Source organism: Phyllostomus discolor, chromosome 8, assembly GCF_004126475.2.
Source record: "Phyllostomus discolor isolate MPI-MPIP mPhyDis1 chromosome 8, mPhyDis1.pri.v3, whole genome shotgun sequence".
NCBI lineage: Eukaryota > Metazoa > Chordata > Mammalia > Chiroptera > Phyllostomidae > Phyllostomus > Phyllostomus discolor.
In genome coordinates, this window is record NC_040910.2 from 103810940 (window position 1) to 103829238 (window position 18299).

Genomic DNA, 18299 nt, shown 5'->3' on the forward strand with positions numbered 1-18299 from the left:
TCGTTTTCGAGACTCCCGTGGAGAGTGCCCTCCGATGGGAAGCCCTCCCTGCCCTCCCAGGGCCTCCTCTGGGATTGCTGGACAGCAAAGCGCACCCCCACGCGGCATGTAGCCCCTCATCCTACCTCTGGTTTACACACTAGCTACGGCCTGGGACGGGTCACATGACCACACCGAGCTCAGTGCCGCCCTCTGAGAGCCGGGAAGGACTGCTGAGACTGCCTCCTGGGGCGGTCATGGAGTTACAAGAATTAATATATAGAAAGCATTTGGGGCAGTTCTTGTCACATAGGTGCTTGATAAACACATAAGTTAGTATTACTCCCTCATTAAATTTTAAGCTCCTTGAAAGCAAACAGTGTCTTATCCCTTATCCCCAGCACCCGGTGCACAGTAGGTGCTTAGCAAATATGTGTGGCAGGAATGAATGAATGAAGGAAGGTTACTGCTTCCAGTTCGGATTCCTGCCTGACCTGTGAGCTCACAGGCAGGGGGTTCAGGGCAGGTTCTGGGTCCAAGACACGGAAGGATGGCTCTCTGCCTGGACCTGCCCCTCTTCCCTGCGAGGGCCTCCCAGCCACAGTCAGGGCAGCGGAAAGAGGCCTTGACGGAGTCCATCTCTAGCCCAGCCTCTGGGTCTCCCTGCAGTAGCTGAGGGTCAGGCTGCTGAGGTCCCAGCACCTCCCTTCTCCAGCTGCCTGACCCTCAGCGGTCCTCACTCACTCCTGTTCCCCACCCATCAGCCTGAAAGCTCCCGTAGCTGGGGCACCTCCCTTCCCCTGGGCTCTTCACCCACCCCTACCTTCCCCCCTACCTGAGCCCCTCCTTCCACTGGGCTCCGCTCGGGGGGCTGCCTTCTGGCCATGGGGGACTTTCGGGGGCTTGTGGTCAGGGGTGGGAGCCAGGCCTGGGTGGGCCTTGCTCGCACAGTCCAGATCCGGGATGGCCTTCAGCAGCTCCGCCTGTGTCTCCTCCAGCAGCCGATTGATGTCCTTGGCGCTATACTGGGTCAGCGCTGCCCGCTTCTCCTCCCAGTCCCTCTCGGCAGCCTTGGGAGGAGGGCGAGAGGCAGGACTGCAGTGGCTACCCTACTCCTGGACCTCTGGGGCCTCAGCCCCTTCCCCCAGCCACACAGGCAAGGAGGGGTAGAGGAAGCCCCAAACTTGGTCCAGCTCCCTGAGGACCCTGGGACTTCTTAAATATTACATGCTTTCTCCATGAGTCTGGAATACTGCCTTTTAATACACGGCTGTCTTGGTACAGTTAGACCTGTTTGGGGACATTTTCTTTCATCGACCACACAGTCTATTCTTATGCAAACACCACATTGCCCCAAGCATTGTAACTTTATAATATGCTTTTCTGTCTAGCAGGACAAATGTCACCCTTAATATGCTTCTGAGACTTCCTCTTCCCCCAGGGAAAAGTACCCATGATGCATCGGCTGACCACCCCCATCCTGGCCCAGTACCTCAACACACACAGCCTTGTCTACGTTTCTCTTGCCAGGCGTGTCCAGGCCTTTGGTGGGGTTGCCCCCCTTGGGGGTGGAAGGGGCTCCCTCGGGCGGCCCACTCAGCTCATGGAGGTTTAGCGGAGGGCTGGGGGGCGGCAGTTCAAAGTCCAAGCTTTTGTTGAAGTCGGTCTCGGCTGTCACCTTCTTGGGGGACTGATTCAGGAGGTTGTTGGGGGGTGGCCACACCCCCTCGTCCACTTGCCTGGGGTTGGAAGAGTTAGGAGCAGCTGTGAGGCCAGCGGGGTGGTGGCCCCGAGAAAGGGGAAGCCTGGCCTGAGGGAGGCGGGGTGGAAGGAGGGCTCTGGGATTTGCAGGACAGAAGCAAGGGCCTGGGCAGGAGTAACGGCCCCCAGCATTAGGGACAGCCAAGCCTATAGCAAGTCAGAGTTGAGGTGTAACTCCAGTTGTCACGCCAGTGACCTTTAGGGAAGTGAGGATAAGGGATCAGGCTAATCTGTCAATCTGGGCCCAGCGTGTGACCCCAGGGAAAACCAGAGGTCAGGGAAAGAATGACCTTCGGATCTGGGCCAGCATGTCCGTGACCCCACGGCAGCGCTTGAGCAGCCCGTCCAGGCGCTGCGGCTCCTCCTTCAGGAACTTCACAGCCTCCACCTCCACGCGCAGCACAACCCGCATCTTGCTCTGCAGGCCTGGGAAGTGAGCTGAGGGGACCACAAGCAGCGAGCTGAGTGGGGAGCAGCCCAGAGGCCTGGGAGAATGGGCGGCACAAAGGGCTGAGCCTGGGGTGGTGGCGGGGGCGCAGCAGGGACTCCCACCTGGGTCACGAGCCACGTGCACTGGCCCCCAGGCTCACCCTTGAGCTCCGTCAGCGTCTCCCCGAGCTGTTTCAGCACCAGCGCCTTCTCCTCCAGCTCCGGCCCGGGCACCAGCCGGTGGTTGTGGGAGACATCCCTCTGGATCTTCTCCACCGACTTCTCCAGGTCACTGCAGCCACAGACAGACCCTCTCAGCCCCTCTGGCCCCAGCCCAGCCCCCTGAGATTGGGCAGCTGGAAAGAAATCAGGCCACCATCAGATCAAAATTAAAAGCCACCCATCAGGCCACATGCCCAAGTGAAATCAGAAACACCAAACCTCAGAGAGGAGACTTCAGAAGAGTTCCCTAACGGGGGCCCCGGATCCCCTTCTGAAGCTCTGATCTTTAGCCACGTCAGCTCAAATCTCTGTCCCTGTAACTCGCATCTTCTGATTCCCGTTCTGCCAAAGGAGCAGCAGAGAACTTGGCAGCCTTTCAGGGAGCGGGAGGCGGCAGCACGTGCCCCGGAGGGCTCTCTTTTCTTGCAGGGCGACACCGCCGTGTCCACCTACCTTTTCTCAAATGGTCCAGACACTCAGCCTCTTTCTTTGAGGACAAAAGTGCTTTTGATGTTCAACTGGCTTATGATGTGCCTGTATCGTTTTTAGAGCCCACATCTTTCTAAAATGTAAATCAGACCAAGTCGCCCCGCACTGCGTTGAACCCTAGATGGATCCCATCGTTCTGAGGGTCGAATCCAAACCCTTCCAGGCAACCGAGAAGGGCAACGGGATGAGAGTTGGAAATCTGACTCAGGGTCAGACAGATCCAAATTCCAGCCCCAGCTCTGCCCGTGCCTGCAGAGACACCTCGGGCAAGCTATGTACTCTAGCCAGGCCTCAACCTCCTCATCCAAAATAGGGGGGTGGCTAGAGTTCCTCCCTCCTGGGGCCACTGTGAATATTAAATAAGCTCATGCAAATGAGAAAGGGTCAGCCAGAGGTAAGGCCCCGAGGGCTGCTCTTGTTTTCCCTCCCGCCACCTCTCCTGTCCTCGTTTGGCTGGCTTCCGTTTAGAACCGTCCAGAATTTCTCTGAGGGCTGTATGTGTGCTGCCCTCTCTGGGCCTCTTTAATGCCATTTCCTCTGCCTGGAATACTCCGTTCAACACACACACATGCACACACATGCACATACATGTGTGCTCGTGAGCCCACTCGTCCTAAGGTCTCCACGGGAACCTTCCCTACTCCCTACACTCGGGGTTGGGGCCTGCTTCCCGCCCCGCCAGCCCCTGGGCCCCGCCCCGTTTGCCGGACTGCGCAGCCCCAGGCCGGCAGGCGGGAGCCAGGCCTTCCGGAGTCATCTCGGATGCACAGCACCTGGCAGCGTGCCTGGCGCAGAATAGCTGTCTGGTAAATAATTGTGGAATGAACGATGGAGAGAAAGACAGATCCCGATGAGCCCTCTAAAAAGGAAAACAGGAAACAGAAAGGAAGAAAGCAAGAACTGCTGCCCGGGGAGGTCATCTCAGCTCCGTCCTCTAGTCCCTGACCCACACGCATGCGCATGCACTCCCATCGGGTCCCATCTGCTGGGTGTCGGCTCAGCCCTCCAGGCGGGAGCAAGTTCTGAAGCTCAGTTCCACCATCCAACAGATTGGCTCCCCTCAGAGCTCTGTGTCATCAGCAAATCCCATCCGCATGCCTTCTACATCTTCGTCCAACCAGCGGGTAGAGGGACAGGACCGGAGCCACGGAGACCATCCTGTGCCTCCGCACGGCCAGTGCCAGAGCTCCCACGTCCTGTACGTATCGTGCGCCCGGTGCCACAGTCAGCCCTTCCCTTTCATGACTTTACTTCAGCGATTTTTTTAAAATTTATTTTTAGAGAGGGAAGGGAGGGAGAAGGAGAGAGAGAGAAACATCAATGTGTGGTTTCTGGGGGCCGTGGCCTGCAACCCAGGCATGTGCCCTGACTGGGAATCGAACCTGAGATACTTTGGTTTGCAGCCTTTGCTCAGTCCACTGAGCTACGCCAGCCAGGGCTTACGTCAGCGATTTTTCAACCTTTTTCATCTCACGGTACACATGAACTCATTACCAAAATTCTGTGGCACACCAAAAAATATATTTTTTGCTGGTCTGACAAAAAAAATAGATCTAATTTTGATTCATTCGCATCAGATGGCTATCATTGTGTTGGATGTTGACATTTTTTATTTGACAATCTAAGGGAGAAAAGGTCAGTTTATTGCGTGTTTTAAAGATTCTTGTGGCTCATCAGCATGCCCCTTGTGGTGCACTGGCTGAGGCCGCTGCCCTGGTTAATCCTCACAACAAGTTCTGTGAGTGGGAGCCATTGGCACCTCCAGTCGACACCCAGACAGACAGCAGCTCAGACATCAGACTGCACGGCCCAGCCTCCCCGGAAGTTCCAAGTGGCCATTCGACTGAAATTTGGCCAGTGAAATATAAATGGAAGGGGTACATGCTGTTTCCAGGCCTGGCCCATGCAAACCTTCCACATAAGCTCTTTCATGCTCTTCTCCCCTTCCGGTTGGTTGAAAGGCAATGACCCTGTGGGCGATCTGGCACATACTGAAGATGGCCAAACCTCTATTAGCCTAGGTCCCTGAATGACTACATGGAGGAGGGCCATTCCTAAAACCCACCTAATGCTGTTCCAGGAGAAAGAAAGGTATATCTATTATTTTTGAACCATTATACAACTTATTATAGCTGCAACCGTAAGTAACTAATTAGCCGCCTTAACTAATACAACTGGCTTTGGCATAAAAAAAAAAAAGCCCTGACTGTTGTGGCTCAGTGGATTGATCACCAGCCTGGAAACTAAAGGGTCACTGGTTCGATTCCCAGTCAGGGCACATGCCTGGGTTGCAGGCCAGGTGCCAGTGGGTGGCCAGGTGCCAGAGAAGCAGCCACACATTGATGTTTCTCTCCCTCTCTTTCTCCCTCCCTTCCCCTCTCTAAAAATAAATAAATAAAATCTTGAAAAAGAAAAAAGAAAAAAGAGGCTTGCCCTGGCCAGATAGTTTTGGTCAGAGAGTCATCCCAATAGGCCAAAGTTGTAGGCTTGATCCCCAGTCAGGGCACACGCAAGAAGCAACCCATGAATACATAAATAAGTGGAACAACAAATCGCTGTTTCTCTCTCTCTCTCAACTCAATCAATCAATCAATAAAATTTACAAAGAGACTTTACAGAAAGCGGCTCCGCAATATTCACTTGGGAAAGAATAACTCCACTCTGCTTTGCGTGGCACCTGATTGGCTCAAGCGCACCAGGTTTGTAAACCAGTCACTCCCACACGCCGCTGTGAGCAGGAAGAGACCCCCGAGTAAAGGAGGATGAGGGAATGCCTTTAGGAGAAGGCAACACTGCAACTCTCTGGCAGAAGGAACTACCCTCCCCCACAACCTTAGGCTCAATTACTCCCTTGATTTTGCGGCCCTTGGGCAGGCTCTGCACGTGAGTCCCTGACCAGTCCATGTCTAGAAACTGGGGTCAGAAAGTGGTCAGGCTTTGCAGACCCAGGTTTATTCCTGGAGGTGCTGAGAGGGGAGGGAGGGACGGACCTGCTGTATAATCTGCAGGGCCCCATGCAAAATGAATCCTAGTCAGAACATTAAGAATTCCGAAACAGTGATAGCACAGAATTAAACCGGGCCTGCCCCGTGTTACTGCACTGGTCACGTGCATACAAAGCTGGCCCTGGGTAGGACAAGTCAGACTTCAGAGGCCAAAAGGTCTCAGTCAGCCCTGGCTGGCGTAGCTCAGTGGATTCAGCATGTGCTGCGAACCAGGCATCGCCGGTTCGATTCCCAGTCAGGGTACATGCCTAGGTTGTGGGCCACGGCCCCCAGCAACCGCATATTGATGTTTCTCTCTCTCTTTCTCCTTCCCTTCCCTCTCTAAAAATAAATAAATAAAAAATCTTAAAAAAAAGAAATATAGGAATTAGAAAATCTCTGAGAGGCTGCCCCCAGGGGCAATGTCTACACAGAGATCAAGTGCCTGGCTGTACATACAGGTGAGTGAACCAAGCCGAATGAAGCAGAGCATTGGTCTTAACTCCATGCAAGACGCCAGCGCAAGAAGGTGCAGAGCAAACGAGCCAGGGTAAGACAGGGCCTGCCGGGCCACCTGATGCCCGGGAGGCCATGGGAGCTGAGCAGGGAGGGCCCCCATGGCCAAGCTGGAACCACCGCAGGGCTGGTGTGTAGCCCAGTCCGGGCCCCCCCTCAAGAAGGCAGGAGCCCCCTTCAAAGTGGGTGGAAAATCCTGCCAAAAGCAATCTATTGTCCCCCAAGCTCTCGACTGAGTGCTCTGAGCAACACAGCAGGGGGCGTGAGTCTGCATGTTCCTGGGGAACCGAGCGCCCGGAAAGCTGAGGACCAGACACTCTCATGACAAAAGCATAAATCCGCCCTTTCATTTCTGCTGCCTCGGTGTTTTTATACTCGTTTTATTTTCCTTTCATGTCTCCATAAAGTCCCCTTTGAAAATTCCAGCCCAGCTCCTGTATGCTAAGTGGAAAGGGGCAAGGAGAGGACAGAAAAATCAGGTAATAGAATTCCCTGGGTTGGGGGGATGGCAGCTGCCAGTCTACTTGGAGATCTCAGGGGAGTTGTCGCTATGTGTTCACACCTGGATCAATGGAGTAGCTGCAGCCAGCTTTCCTCTAAGTGGGATGACCCCTTACTTCATCCCAGCTACAAGGGGTCATCGGGATCTTGGCACACGCACCACCAGGCCGTGCGGCCCCAAGGCTGAGGAGCAGGGGCACTTCTCAAGGAGCCCCTTGCAATAGGTACAATCAAATGTGACTTGGTGAGGAAGCTTGGCTCCCCTGAGCAGCCTCTCCTGGCCCCCCGAGTCACTGGCCGGTGGAACCCCAGCCCTCTCTGGGAGGAACTGCAAAAATCTCAATACTGGGCACAGGTGAGGAAGTCGCAGCACAGAGGACGGAAGCTGCCCTGATCACACAGCCTCTCAGTGCTGGAGCTGGACCTCAGGTCCCCTTAGGCCCTGTGTCGCAGAGAAGGAGGGCGGAGAAAGCAGCAGGGCCTCTGTCTCTGACGAGGGAAGGCTCCAGTTGGGGCGGGGGTGGGGGGTGTTCACACAGTGGACCAACAGTGAGAAGCAGCTTCTTCCTCAAAGGCAGCTTCTTCCTTCAGCGGTGCCAGACAATCGAATCTTGGCCAGACAGCTATTTGCTAAATTTGGTTCAAAGGACTATCTTCTGTTAACCCTTCCATGTCTAAGCATCTGGGCGTGGGGTATTCTCTATTCTTCACTCCTGGAAAAGCTAGAGGTTTACTTGTACTAGGACAGGAGGAGGGCTTTTCCTTGGCTAGACCTGGTCTCAGAAATTAGGGAGCTGGAGTGCAGCCTACTGTAGCTGGTCAGCACCACGCTGACCAAGCTGGCAGCACCTGAATTCTCCACCTGAATACTCTGCCAGAGGATCGTTTTACACAGGTCACAGGCCAGAATGAAAACAGACAGAGAGAGGGCAGAGTGAAATCAGGCAGCTGGCCACATGAAAGTAAGGCTGCAGGCCACGGAGTCTCCAGACTGTGGGCCATTAGGAAGAAAGACCATAACAAACGCAGGCATCAAGCCAGAAAAAAAAAGAAGTCAGGAATTGTGCCAGAGGGTCAAAGGCTTGTGGGTCACGGAGAAATCAGGCCACGCAGGAGAAGGAAATTAGGCTTCAGAACAGACCAACGTCGCCTGTGATTCAGAAGGTCGGGAGGAGCTGTTCCTCCCAGTGAAACCAGGCTGCGCGCCACTCTGGCCGCACCCCCAGCCCCAGCCCCAGCCCTCCCTCCGCTGCGGGGCCCAGCCTCACTTGAGCTGCTGGGTAATGAGCTCCTCGTCGTTGAGGTAGCGCAGCCGCTCCTCCTCCACCAGGGTGCGCTGTCGCTGCAGCGGGTCCTCGTGCCGCCGCGCTGCCTCTGACACGCGCATGCTCAGCTCCGCCTCCGTGCCCTTCAGGAGCGCGCGCAGCGACTCCAGGTTTTGTAGCTGCCGAATGCAGATGGACCGATGGACCGGGGTGGGAGGGGATGGAGGCACGCATCAGGGAAAGGGCCGGGAAGAGGCAGGCAGAGGACAGCCCAATGCCGGGCGTGCTCCACAGCAGATGCGGCTGCTCGGCTGTGGCCGTGAGCAGCAGCGAAAGGGTGGGATGGTGGGGGGCAGAAGCCAAGAGCTAAGTTCTGGGGAACAGAGGCAGAAGGAGAACGGCACGGGGACAGGGCAGGGAAGAGTGCTGAGTTGGCCCATGCAGAAGGTGCGGCTGCATGACTGTGAAGTGAGCAGCAGCGAAGGGGTGGGATGGTGAGGGGGCGGAGGACAAGGTTACTGTGCTGGGGAAATAGAGAGGCAAGGAGAACGGGATGTTTGGGGGACAAGTGGCCCTATGTAGGGCCCTGCCGGCTTCGATGGACTCAAGCTCTGGGGTTTGATCGAGTTTCCGTGACTGGGACGAGAAGACCAACTTAATCTTCGAACCCAATTCTAAGGCCAAGTTGGGGCAATGGTGGGTGTGGGTGAGATTTTATCCCTTGCCCAGATGGCAACTCTCTGCCCCCCTCCAGCCTGTCTCTGCTCATTAGTCTCACCTGACGGGCTCTAGGGCCCTCCAGAGGAGCGGGCACAGGGATGCCAGCATTCTCACTGGGGGGACCATCTGCCAGGCGGGGCAGGGCGGGGGAGCTGACAGGATCTGGGGAAAGGGTTTCCGCCAAGGGAGGGGAAAGGAATGCAGGGCTGGGAGAAACTGGGATTTCCCTGAGTACTGACGGGAGGAGGCGGCTCAGTGAGCTGAACGGGGTTTCCAGGAGAGCGGTGAAGATTCAGGGAAAGGGAAGGAGGGCTCAGTGACGGGGACCCCAGCGAGGGGTACCGTCTTGGCGAAGGGGACACAGAAAGTCAGCGAGGGGGGCAGGAGCTTGAGAGAGGGAAAGGGGAGAAAGCATTCGGACAGGGGCCCAGTGAAGGGCTCCGGGCTCGGTTGAGCGGGTAGGGGATGGGGCGGGACTTGTGGGAGTAAGTTTCGGTACAAGTGGGTGGGTCCTGAGGGGGCGGGGCAGGGGCGAGGTCCTGGAGAGAGCGGTACCTGGAGCTTCCGCAACTGCTGAAGCTGGCCGCGCAGGTCACTGGTGCTGTTCTGGAGGCCACGCAAGTGCAGCTGCATCTGCAGACGGCTGATGGCACTGGGCTGCCCCGCAGGGGTGCTGCTGGCTGAGGGTGGGGGAGGGCCGGACACCGGGGTGGCCCCGCTGCTGCGGCCACCTGACCCGCAGGCTGCAGAGGGACCACAAAGACGGGAGAAGAACAAATCAGGAGCCTTGGAAGGGCTGGGGCAAGGTCCCCCGCATACAGTAGTGACAGAGGCATGTGACTCTGACTCCCTGCCCCAGATGGTAGTCAGCCAGCCCTTCTGGGGGGGGCCAGGGCAAAGCCATCTTGGGCTGAGGTGACTACTCATTCATCCTTTCAAGCCCAGCGATATAGCTGTTGTTTAATCCCCACTTTACAGACTGGGAAATCTGAGGCTTGGAGAGTTTGAGGACCTGCAGAGGAGGGGGGAAAGGTCACTCACGTGCAGAGGGCGTGGCTGCTCCGTTGGAGCCTTCGATCTTCTCGCTGTGACACAGGGAAAAGATGGCTCTCAGAGGCTCCCTGAGTCTCCAGCCCCCTGATCTCAGGACGGAGACCCAGAGAAGGGAGGGCGCCCGCACCCATTGTCACACTGGCAGAGCTGAGCCCAGGCTCCCTCCGCCCGCTTTCCCCTCCTCTTGCCCCAGCCACAGGCCCTGACTGGTGCTGGGGGGAAGTGCTCACCTGGGGGTCTCGGGCTCCGAACCTCGTAGCAGTGCACTCTGCACCAGGCCTGTGAGGCTGGCAATCTGCTTCTCCATGGCCTCCATGCGCTCCCTGGGGAGGACGGTGGCTCTGAGCAAACCCTTTTCTAGGCATTGGATCCCTCCTGCCCAGCCCCCCATTGCACAGACAGTTCAAACGGTTCCAGCACCTAAGGATCAAGTCCACAGCCGACCCCCCCCCCCCATATAACACTGATAAGCCCGTCTCCATCCGACAGGCACCGCCTCCCTCTGCAGCCTCACCCCTCACCACTGGCTCCCTACTGGGCCCCGCCCCTGCGTCTCAGCGCTGCCGCTCGTTTTCCTCTTGCCTGGTGTGCCTCCTCCCTGCCTCTTCTCTGAAGCCACCCCAGCACCCCCAGCAGCCTTGAGGGACCCTTGGACACCCTCCCAGAGGAAGTACAGGGACTTTTTTTTAACACGTCTCCCCCACTAAACAGGGCAGAACCGGGTTTGCCCAACTCGGTGTTGACAGTGCCCAGTGCACTGCCAGGCACACAGCCCACAGAAGACCTGTGTGAATGTCAACCACTTCTTACCTCTCAGCAGCACTGCCCAAGGGCGGGGCGGAGGGGGGGGGCAGGTCAGTGCCCTGGTCACCTCTTCCAGCCCTGCATCCTTAGGAAGGAGCTGAATGGTGGGCAAGAGCTCCCCAAAGCGGAGGCTACCTGAGTGAACGCGCCTCTCTCTCTCCCCAGCCCTATTTCTTACCAGCACCCCCGCCCCGTGGACTTCAGCGGGCCCTGTGCTGGACAGCTCTCGGCTGCAAGTTCTGTCTGGGCGAGAAAGGCACTAAAGAGGTTCAGCCCGGGTCTTGGGGAGGGAAACAGGTTTGGGGAACTGGTGTAAACCCAGGTTTCCAGAACCCTTGTCTGGGGCCCTTTGGTCACCCCTAAGGTCTCGAAAACAGAAGGAAAATACCATGTCCATCTTTCCATTGCCTTGCCTGCCTCATTCAAGATACCCCGGTGACCCCACTAGGCTACTTCGGGTCCACAAAGGACTCCGGGGTCTCAGCGTCCAGGACACAACAACCCTGCCGCAAACTCTGTGGTGCCCCTCTCCAAACCACGCCCCCCCCACGGCGCCCTGAGGCCTCGTGATCGTCCCTCACCTGGTCTCTGTGTCCTTCGCTGGCACAGGCGGCCCGAACCCAACGAGCGGACGCTCCCCAGGCCCGGGGAAGAGCTCAGAAGGGGGGACTCCGGCCGTGGAGGAGCCCCCAGTACTGCGGGTTTTGCCTCCGGGGCTCTCTGCGAAGACGGAGGAGCCCGAGTCCTTTCGGAAGGATTGGCGCACCGGTGAGCCGCGACTGGGCGGCCCGGAGTAGGGACTGTGAGGCGGCGGGGGGCCTCCGGGTGGCGCTGCCACGTCGGCCAGCTTCTGCGGCGAGGAAGGCGGCAGGCGGAAGCCGTAGCCATCCCCGTAGAGAGGGCCGCCGCCCGCCGCCTTGTACAGGGAGTCCTCCAGGTCGGACTGCAGCGCGGCGGCCGAGTAGGTGCTGAGCGAGCGCACCGAGCCGCGCTTGTAGAGGCCGCCGGCGCCCGGGTAGGCGAACGGGTCGCCGGCGGCCGCGGCCAGGCTCAGGCGGCCCTCGTGGAGCAGCCCGTAGGGGTCGGCGTAGAGGCCCTCGCCCTTCACCAGCACCATGCCGCCCGCCTTGTTCGCCAGGTCCTCGTCCGGCTTCACGTCGCGCCGCTCCAGGATGGCGCTGGGGCTGGGGCTGACGCCCTGCGCGGCGGGGGCGCCTCCCAGCCGCTCGGCCGCGTGGTGCACCGGGCTGCCGGCGTAGGAGGGCGGGCGCCCCCCGGCGTAGGAGAGGCGCGAGCGCGACGGGGAGCCTGACGGCAGCCCCGATGGCAGCCCGGACGGCAGTCCGGACGGCAGCCCCGGCGGCGGTGAGCTGGACGCCAGGTGCGGTGCGGGCGACAGGTTGTTGAGGCGCCGGGTGGGCGACGACTCCCTGGACGCGTACACCATCTCTCTCTGTGCAGAAGACAGGCCCCGATCCCCACAGGGCTGGTCACAAAGAGGTCCCCTTGCTTGAGGAGCCAGCATCCTCCCCGTGACACCTAGAAAGTCCCTTCTGTTCTCTGCCTTCCCTCGCCCCGGCTGTATCGCGGGCCGCTCTCCCCGCAGGGCTCTCAGAACGCGGGAAGAGGCGGCAGATGGAGAAGGCCGGAGGGGCAACCCACAGCCCCCCTACAGCGACCAGTGGAGAAGCCCAACGGGAAAGAGTGGTCCCTGGAAGAGTCGTCTAGACTATCTAGAGGTGTGCTGGAGAAATCCATGACCCCACCACGAATGGAGGCCCCTCTGCTTCAGCCTCTAAGTTTTCTTCTCCCATGTTGGGCCTGGTCCCTGCCGACAAGTTACTATGCCCCCGGACCCTATCTGCCCAGCCTCCCCAATCCCTGGGCACCCCCAGCCATACCCGGAGGTCCCCGTTGGTGAGGTGCGAGCCAGGGAAAGCAGCGTAAAGCGGCTCCTTCCTATAGATCTTGATAATGCTGCGGTCCTGGATGTCCCTGGAGGGCGGGGGGAGGGGCAGAGGGTCACCATCTCCCCGCCCTGCGTTGAGGAGCGGGCAGCTCCTCCAGGTGGAGGGAAGAGGGATGGCAAGAGGGGGCAAGGAGCCCCAACCCCTGCCTAACTCCTTCCTCAGTGGATCTCGGGCCTCAGGCTACCTGCCACCAACACACACACCCAGCAGCCTCCACCATGTCCACTCCCTCGGCCCCACGGCCAGTGTCGGGTCAGCTCGAGACTACCGGGACCAGCAGGGGAGGACGATTTAGAGGGAAGGGGGTGGGGCTGAGATGACCGAGGAAGGGGGCGGGGCGGTAGGGCTCCGGGAGGAAAGAGGAAGGGCCAGGGCTTGGGTCCGGGGGGGGGGGGGGGGGGGGGCTGGGGAATGGCCTGCATACTCTAGCCCCCCCCCAGAGGAGGAGTACACGGAAGCCCACTCATTCCACCCCCCTCGGGGCCACGCCCACCGGACGTCCTCCAGCTCGTAGAAGACGTTGCGAGCCTCGTCTTTGATGAGGATGGCGGTGTTCGGCGACTTAAGCATGCCCATGGTGAGCTTCTGCGGGAACATGTGCGCGATGAGGGCGTGCAGCGTGTCCAGGCTGCTGACCTCGTGCGTGATGTGCACCCGCCGAGTTTCCTCCCCGAACTGCAGGAACAGCACCCCTGCGAAGGAGACGCGGTCACTGCCGCTGCCGCCGCCGCCACTGCCACCACCACCACCGCCGCGACGGCGCTGCCGCCGCTGGCTAGGAGAGCAAGAGGGGGCTTCCGCAGCCGCGCCGGTCCCGCAGAGGCAGGGTCTGAGACCCGACGCTGCTCCCGAGTGCAGATGCACCCAGGAACTCCTCATGCCGCTGACCTCTGAAGCCACCGCCCTGACCCCAGGCAGGCTGGAGCCTGGGTGAGGAACTGGATTTGGGGGCGGGAGCAGGTAGGACAGAAACGGAGGGGAGAGTCCTTGATGACGGGGAGAGGGTTGGAAGAGGTGACGGAGAGCTGAGCGGGAGAGGGAAGGAGGAGGGCTGGGAAGAGACACTGAGGAGGAGGCAGAGACTTCCAGAAAGATGGCTGTAGAAGATGGAATGGTGAAGCGGATGAAGAGTGTTGCAGGGCGAGCAGAGCAGGGGGAGGAGCCAGTGGCCAGAAGGAGGGCGGACGGGCTGGCCGTACCTGGGGAGCGCAGCTTGGTCTGGCTGGCTGAGCGGGAGAGGGGCAGGCTCTGTCGGAAGCGGTTCATCCTGCTGAAGCCCAGAGGCAGCTCGGCCTCCGACATGGTCTCCAGCGACTCAGCTGAGGCGTAGGACAGCTTGGCCGCCTGGTCTGCCAGCCCGGGCTGGGTTCCCTGAGTGTGGCGCGAGCTGCGGGTCTGCAGAGGCAAGGCGGATGGAAGCAATGGAGCCGAGCCCTTCGCTCTGCCCGCTCTGCCCGCTGCGCCATCCGGGCCCTGGGAACTCCCGCTAGCCAGCGACAGACACACACGCAGGAGGGTCTCCTGGATTCCTGACTTGGCTGTGTGGCTGCAGGAGAGTTCCCAACCTCGTGAGGCCCTGGCCTTCCCTGGGACACCCAGCAGGTAAGGAGTGGGCAAAGGACTCAGGCACCCTGGGGAGCCAGACAAGAAACCATCTGAGCAGGAGCCACGGGCACACCTGCTATTTTAAGCTTCCAAAGAACAACAACATAAATTTGTCACTGAGGTGAGCAGCAGAATCGTTGAGCAAATTGGGGCATTAGTTCCAGACATTAATTAAGCGACAGATTGGTGAGCGGCGAATTTATCCTTCACGGAGTTCAGAGGATCGGGTTGGGGGCAGGAGGCAGGGCCCAGGGAAAAATGCCAAGAGAGCTAGGGGCCCCAGGATCCCAGCTCTGGTGGTGCAGGGTGTGGGTCCTCACAGAGCTGGGCACAATGCCCTTGACTTAGGGTTAACTGGGAAAACCATCCCAACCCCCTCAAAGCCAGCTGGATCCCAGTTTCACACAGATGGCCTGCCTATTACATGCAATGCACATGCTAAGCCTGGTGTGATCCACACGTACACATGGCATTAACTGCTAGGCCTTAGCGACTCCCTGCAAAGCACATGCCGCCACACAGCCACCGAGCTAGCCTCCCCAAACACCACCCTGGCACCCGCCATGGCAGCCTCTTGTGCCAAAACTACAGCTGAGGGCCAGGGAAGGGTGTCACCCAGTGACCATTCCCAACCCCAGGGACAGTTTGGTTACTCTCTCCGTGGGGAAGGAGTCACCAGGGTTTCCATTGCACTTTAAGAGCCTATTTTTGGCTGAAGGCTAGGGGCGCAGCTCGACCACAGCTCCTGCCATTCTGCCCCGGCCCCTCCCCGCAAACCTGGCTGTCGTCAGAGACTCATGTATTTAAGAGAGAAAGATGATGACTCAGACCTACATCATGCTGTGTTATGTACATTATGTACATCTATAGATTGCATATGCATATGAGTATTACATATGTATATTATCAGGAAAAATCATGTTGCCCAATTCTATTTCTCTGTAAAGTTAATTGCCCGTTTTAAACAGCAAATCACTCAAAACCGTTAACATTGGTTGTCTCGGGGTCCAGACAGCTTCTCTTTTTCATGAGTGTGCGTGCTAACCTTCTCTGTATCTTTCCAATTTTAGTAAACGTGCGGCCGGAGCGAGCACTCTCTTTTGACCTTATACGTTTTCTGCTGGGCAAATCTTGCACAATCAGAATGTCACTTTTATAATTGTTAAAAAAAAAACAGTAAAAATACCTCTAAAAAGGAAACATTTATTCTCTTCCCGGCTCTCTCCTTCCCCAAATCCTGATTAACCCCTAATTAATCTCCATCTTCATATTAACTCAATTTAATGTTCCAATTGGATTAGCGCTCTTGAAAAGAGAGAGCATCTTTCTCTGATGGGCAATGTGCCCAGCTGTCCCCAAAGTGACCTCAAGGGCTCAGGGATGTGGAAGGACAGACTTGGGGACCTCAGGGGGTGTCCAGCCTCAAGTACAATGCCTTGGCCATGGGTGGACATGGGTCTTGGGAGGAGGGAGGCGGTGTAGGAACTGAGGGGTGAGGGGGATGGGAGGATGCCTGCTCCCAGACTTTGGGCCGCACAGCTCAGGTCTGGGTCCACCACCAGTGCCAGACTGTGACCTTTTCTCTCACCTCAGCCCTGAGGCAATGTGGGAAACCGGGTCTGGTCTGGTGGTGATGGGGTTGCCAAGCAACTGGAAGGTCAGTGGTTGCCAGGCTGATGTGCATGAGGGGCTACAGAGTTAAGGCAGAATGAGCAGCTAGCAGGGATGAAGAGCAGGAGGCGGCCACAGTGCCTGGAGGGCACGGGTGGGCTTCCAGTGAGAAGATGGAAAGTGGCCAGAAGGTAGGGCCCCGGGCAGACGTCCCAGGGACTGCTGACTCCCGAGAAGGCAGGACCCTGCCCAGGGGGGTCTGGGGGGAGAGATGCCCACAGTCCCAGCCCCGTGGCCCTGTCTCCATCCTGGCCACCTTTCTAGTCCCACAGCCTTCGTGGGAAACCCTCTTGAGAAGAGAGAAAGCCTGTTTTCAATCCTCCCCATCCCTGGGGTGAGACGGCAGGGCAGAGGAAAGCGTAACATGTAGGAGGACTTCCCGATTAGGAGGGAGCTGGCGGGAAAACAAACAGTGATTCAGGCAGAGCCTCCCGCAGGTAGGAAGGGGCTGCCGGGGGCGGCAGCGAGCACCTGTCACTGGAGGCGTCCCAGGGAGCCGATGACTCCTGGTCTAGATCACACAGAGGGAACCTCGAGTGGGGCCACAGACTGGGCTCAGAGGTTCCCGAACACTCCACGGACCGGGGCAGAATCATGTGGGGGCTTTCAAAGACACTTCCCAGGGCCCCACATTCCCTGAATCAGAATCTCTGGAGTGTGGGGCATGGGGTTCAAGATTCTGACCAGTCCCCAAAACGATTCTGATGTGGGAATCAAGTCAGCCTCTGTGGTCCTAAAGGCGGATGATGGGGGCCACCACAGAGGACTCCCTGAGAGCTGGGCGCGGGGCCTGGGACATGCAGCATCTCATTTCTTCCCTCTTTGCAGCAGCTCTACGGTGCAGATACTGCTGTGCTGTGCTACAGAGCAGAAACCGGGCCCCGGGCTTACGTAACTCACTCAGGTCACCCAGCTAGTTAGTAGCAGGCTGGAATTCGCCGCCAGGTGGTGTGGCTCTCGAATTAAACCGCTCCACTCTACTGCCTCCCCCGGAAAGTCTATGCCTGATGCCGTGGTGGTTCTCTGATTCGAGGACGCCTGCTCTCTGGGAGCGTGCATGCAAACAAGACGCTTGCTGCAAGATGACACTGGGGAGGCTGGGACGGATACCTCCCAGCCCCCGTCATGATGCTTGGGACCTGAGGGGCCAGAGACTGCCACACACAAGTAGCAGTCTAACCTGGTTCAGCTCTGGGCCCGGGTGCTCAGGAAGGTGGCGGAGGTGTTCCCCCCAGGGGTCCGTAGGATGCCCTTGAGGGGCACACAGCTCCTTGGCGATAGATAGTCCAGACTCCGCAGAGGAGGTAGGAAGGCCCCCATCCCTGAGCTTAGCTTAGCCCTCCACCCAGGCAACAGGTTTAGGGGTGCAGGGCTGTGAGTCTCTTGCCTGGCATTGACCAGCTCCCCATAGTGGGAAGTCAGAACAGGATGAGGGACCCATCGCAGTCCCAAGGCCTCCCTGGAAGATGAAGTTCTAGGATCTGAGTTCAGAGAACATGGCCCTCGACAAGCTCAGGGGATCCAGGCCCCTGCCTCAGGGCCAGCAGCCGTGGCCTGGGAATTCCTGAGTATCCCCAACTGGGATCCCCAGCAGGGGTGGCGGGAACTCCCATGCTGGGTCCACAGGCCCCTGGCAGGCAAACCCAGACTCTCTCAAAGCAGCAGCCACAGCCTGCAGCCCCAAGGCCCTCTGCCCGCACCAGAGGGTCCCGTGCAGCCAGCCGCACACCCCTGTGCAAAGCGTGTGCAGGGAGAGGTCGGGCAGGAGAGCACATGCAGTTGTCACAGAAGCAGAGGCAGCGCACACTGACCTTGAAACTCCAGTAGTTTGGCTGCTGATGGAAACAAGAGAAGAGATGGTTATGAGGGGTTGGCTGGGGAGTGAAGGGGCAGGGGTGGGTTAGAGACCTTTGGAGCTCAGCACTAGGCCCTGGGACAGGGGCCGTCAGGGGCCCCCCACCCTCCAAGGAGCAGGAAGGAAGCTCTGCCTAGTACAGCCCGAGGTCTGCTGAGACCCGGGATGGCCCTGAGCAGGCTCCAGGGGTGGGGGAGGGGAGATCCACTCCAGGTATTTACAAGCCACACACTCCAGTCACAGTAACTGTCCTCAGAAAGGTACAGGTGGGAAAAGGCGCCAATGACGGTGATACGGGGAACCCAGGAGACGGTGGCCGAAATGACTCAGAGCTGCGGGGTCAGAGAAATGGCATCTGGCTGTGGCAGGCCAGGAGACACTTCCCGGAAGGGGTGGCATTTAAGCTAGCTCTTGAGAAATGAGCGGTTCGGATCGGGTAAAGGCCAGGCGAGCAGAGGGGAAAGCGTGGGCAGGT

General features: G+C 58.5%; 1 protein-coding gene across 13 annotated transcripts in view; it reads right to left on the reverse strand.

The window, feature by feature from the left end:
* The window catches only part of SRCIN1 (SRC kinase signaling inhibitor 1), a 69958-nt gene that overhangs the window by 16917 nt on the left and 34742 nt on the right, over positions 1-18299 (reverse strand). For 8 of the 13 annotated variants that reach the window (XM_036033850.1, XM_036033846.1, XM_036033845.1 and 5 more), the window contains 13 exons: positions 17781-17804; positions 13893-14088; positions 13187-13385; positions 12625-12718; positions 11305-12176; positions 10150-10242; positions 9908-9951; positions 9422-9609; positions 8150-8325; positions 2331-2461; positions 2031-2178; positions 1472-1718; positions 815-1049 (listed from right to left, as the gene is read on the reverse strand). In XM_036033850.1, the coding sequence (XP_035889743.1) occupies positions 815-1049; positions 1472-1718; positions 2031-2178; positions 2331-2461; positions 8150-8325; positions 9422-9609; positions 9908-9951; positions 10150-10242; positions 11305-12176; positions 12625-12718; positions 13187-13385; positions 13893-14088; positions 17781-17804 (2647 nt within the window). The remainder of the gene's footprint in view (positions 1-814; positions 1050-1471; positions 1719-2030; positions 2179-2330; positions 2462-8149; positions 8326-9421; positions 9610-9907; positions 9952-10149; positions 10243-11304; positions 12177-12624; positions 12719-13186; positions 13386-13892; positions 14089-17780; positions 17805-18299) is intronic. The other 5 variants (XM_036033847.1, XM_036033843.1, XM_036033853.1 and 2 more) reach the window with 2 other exon arrangements.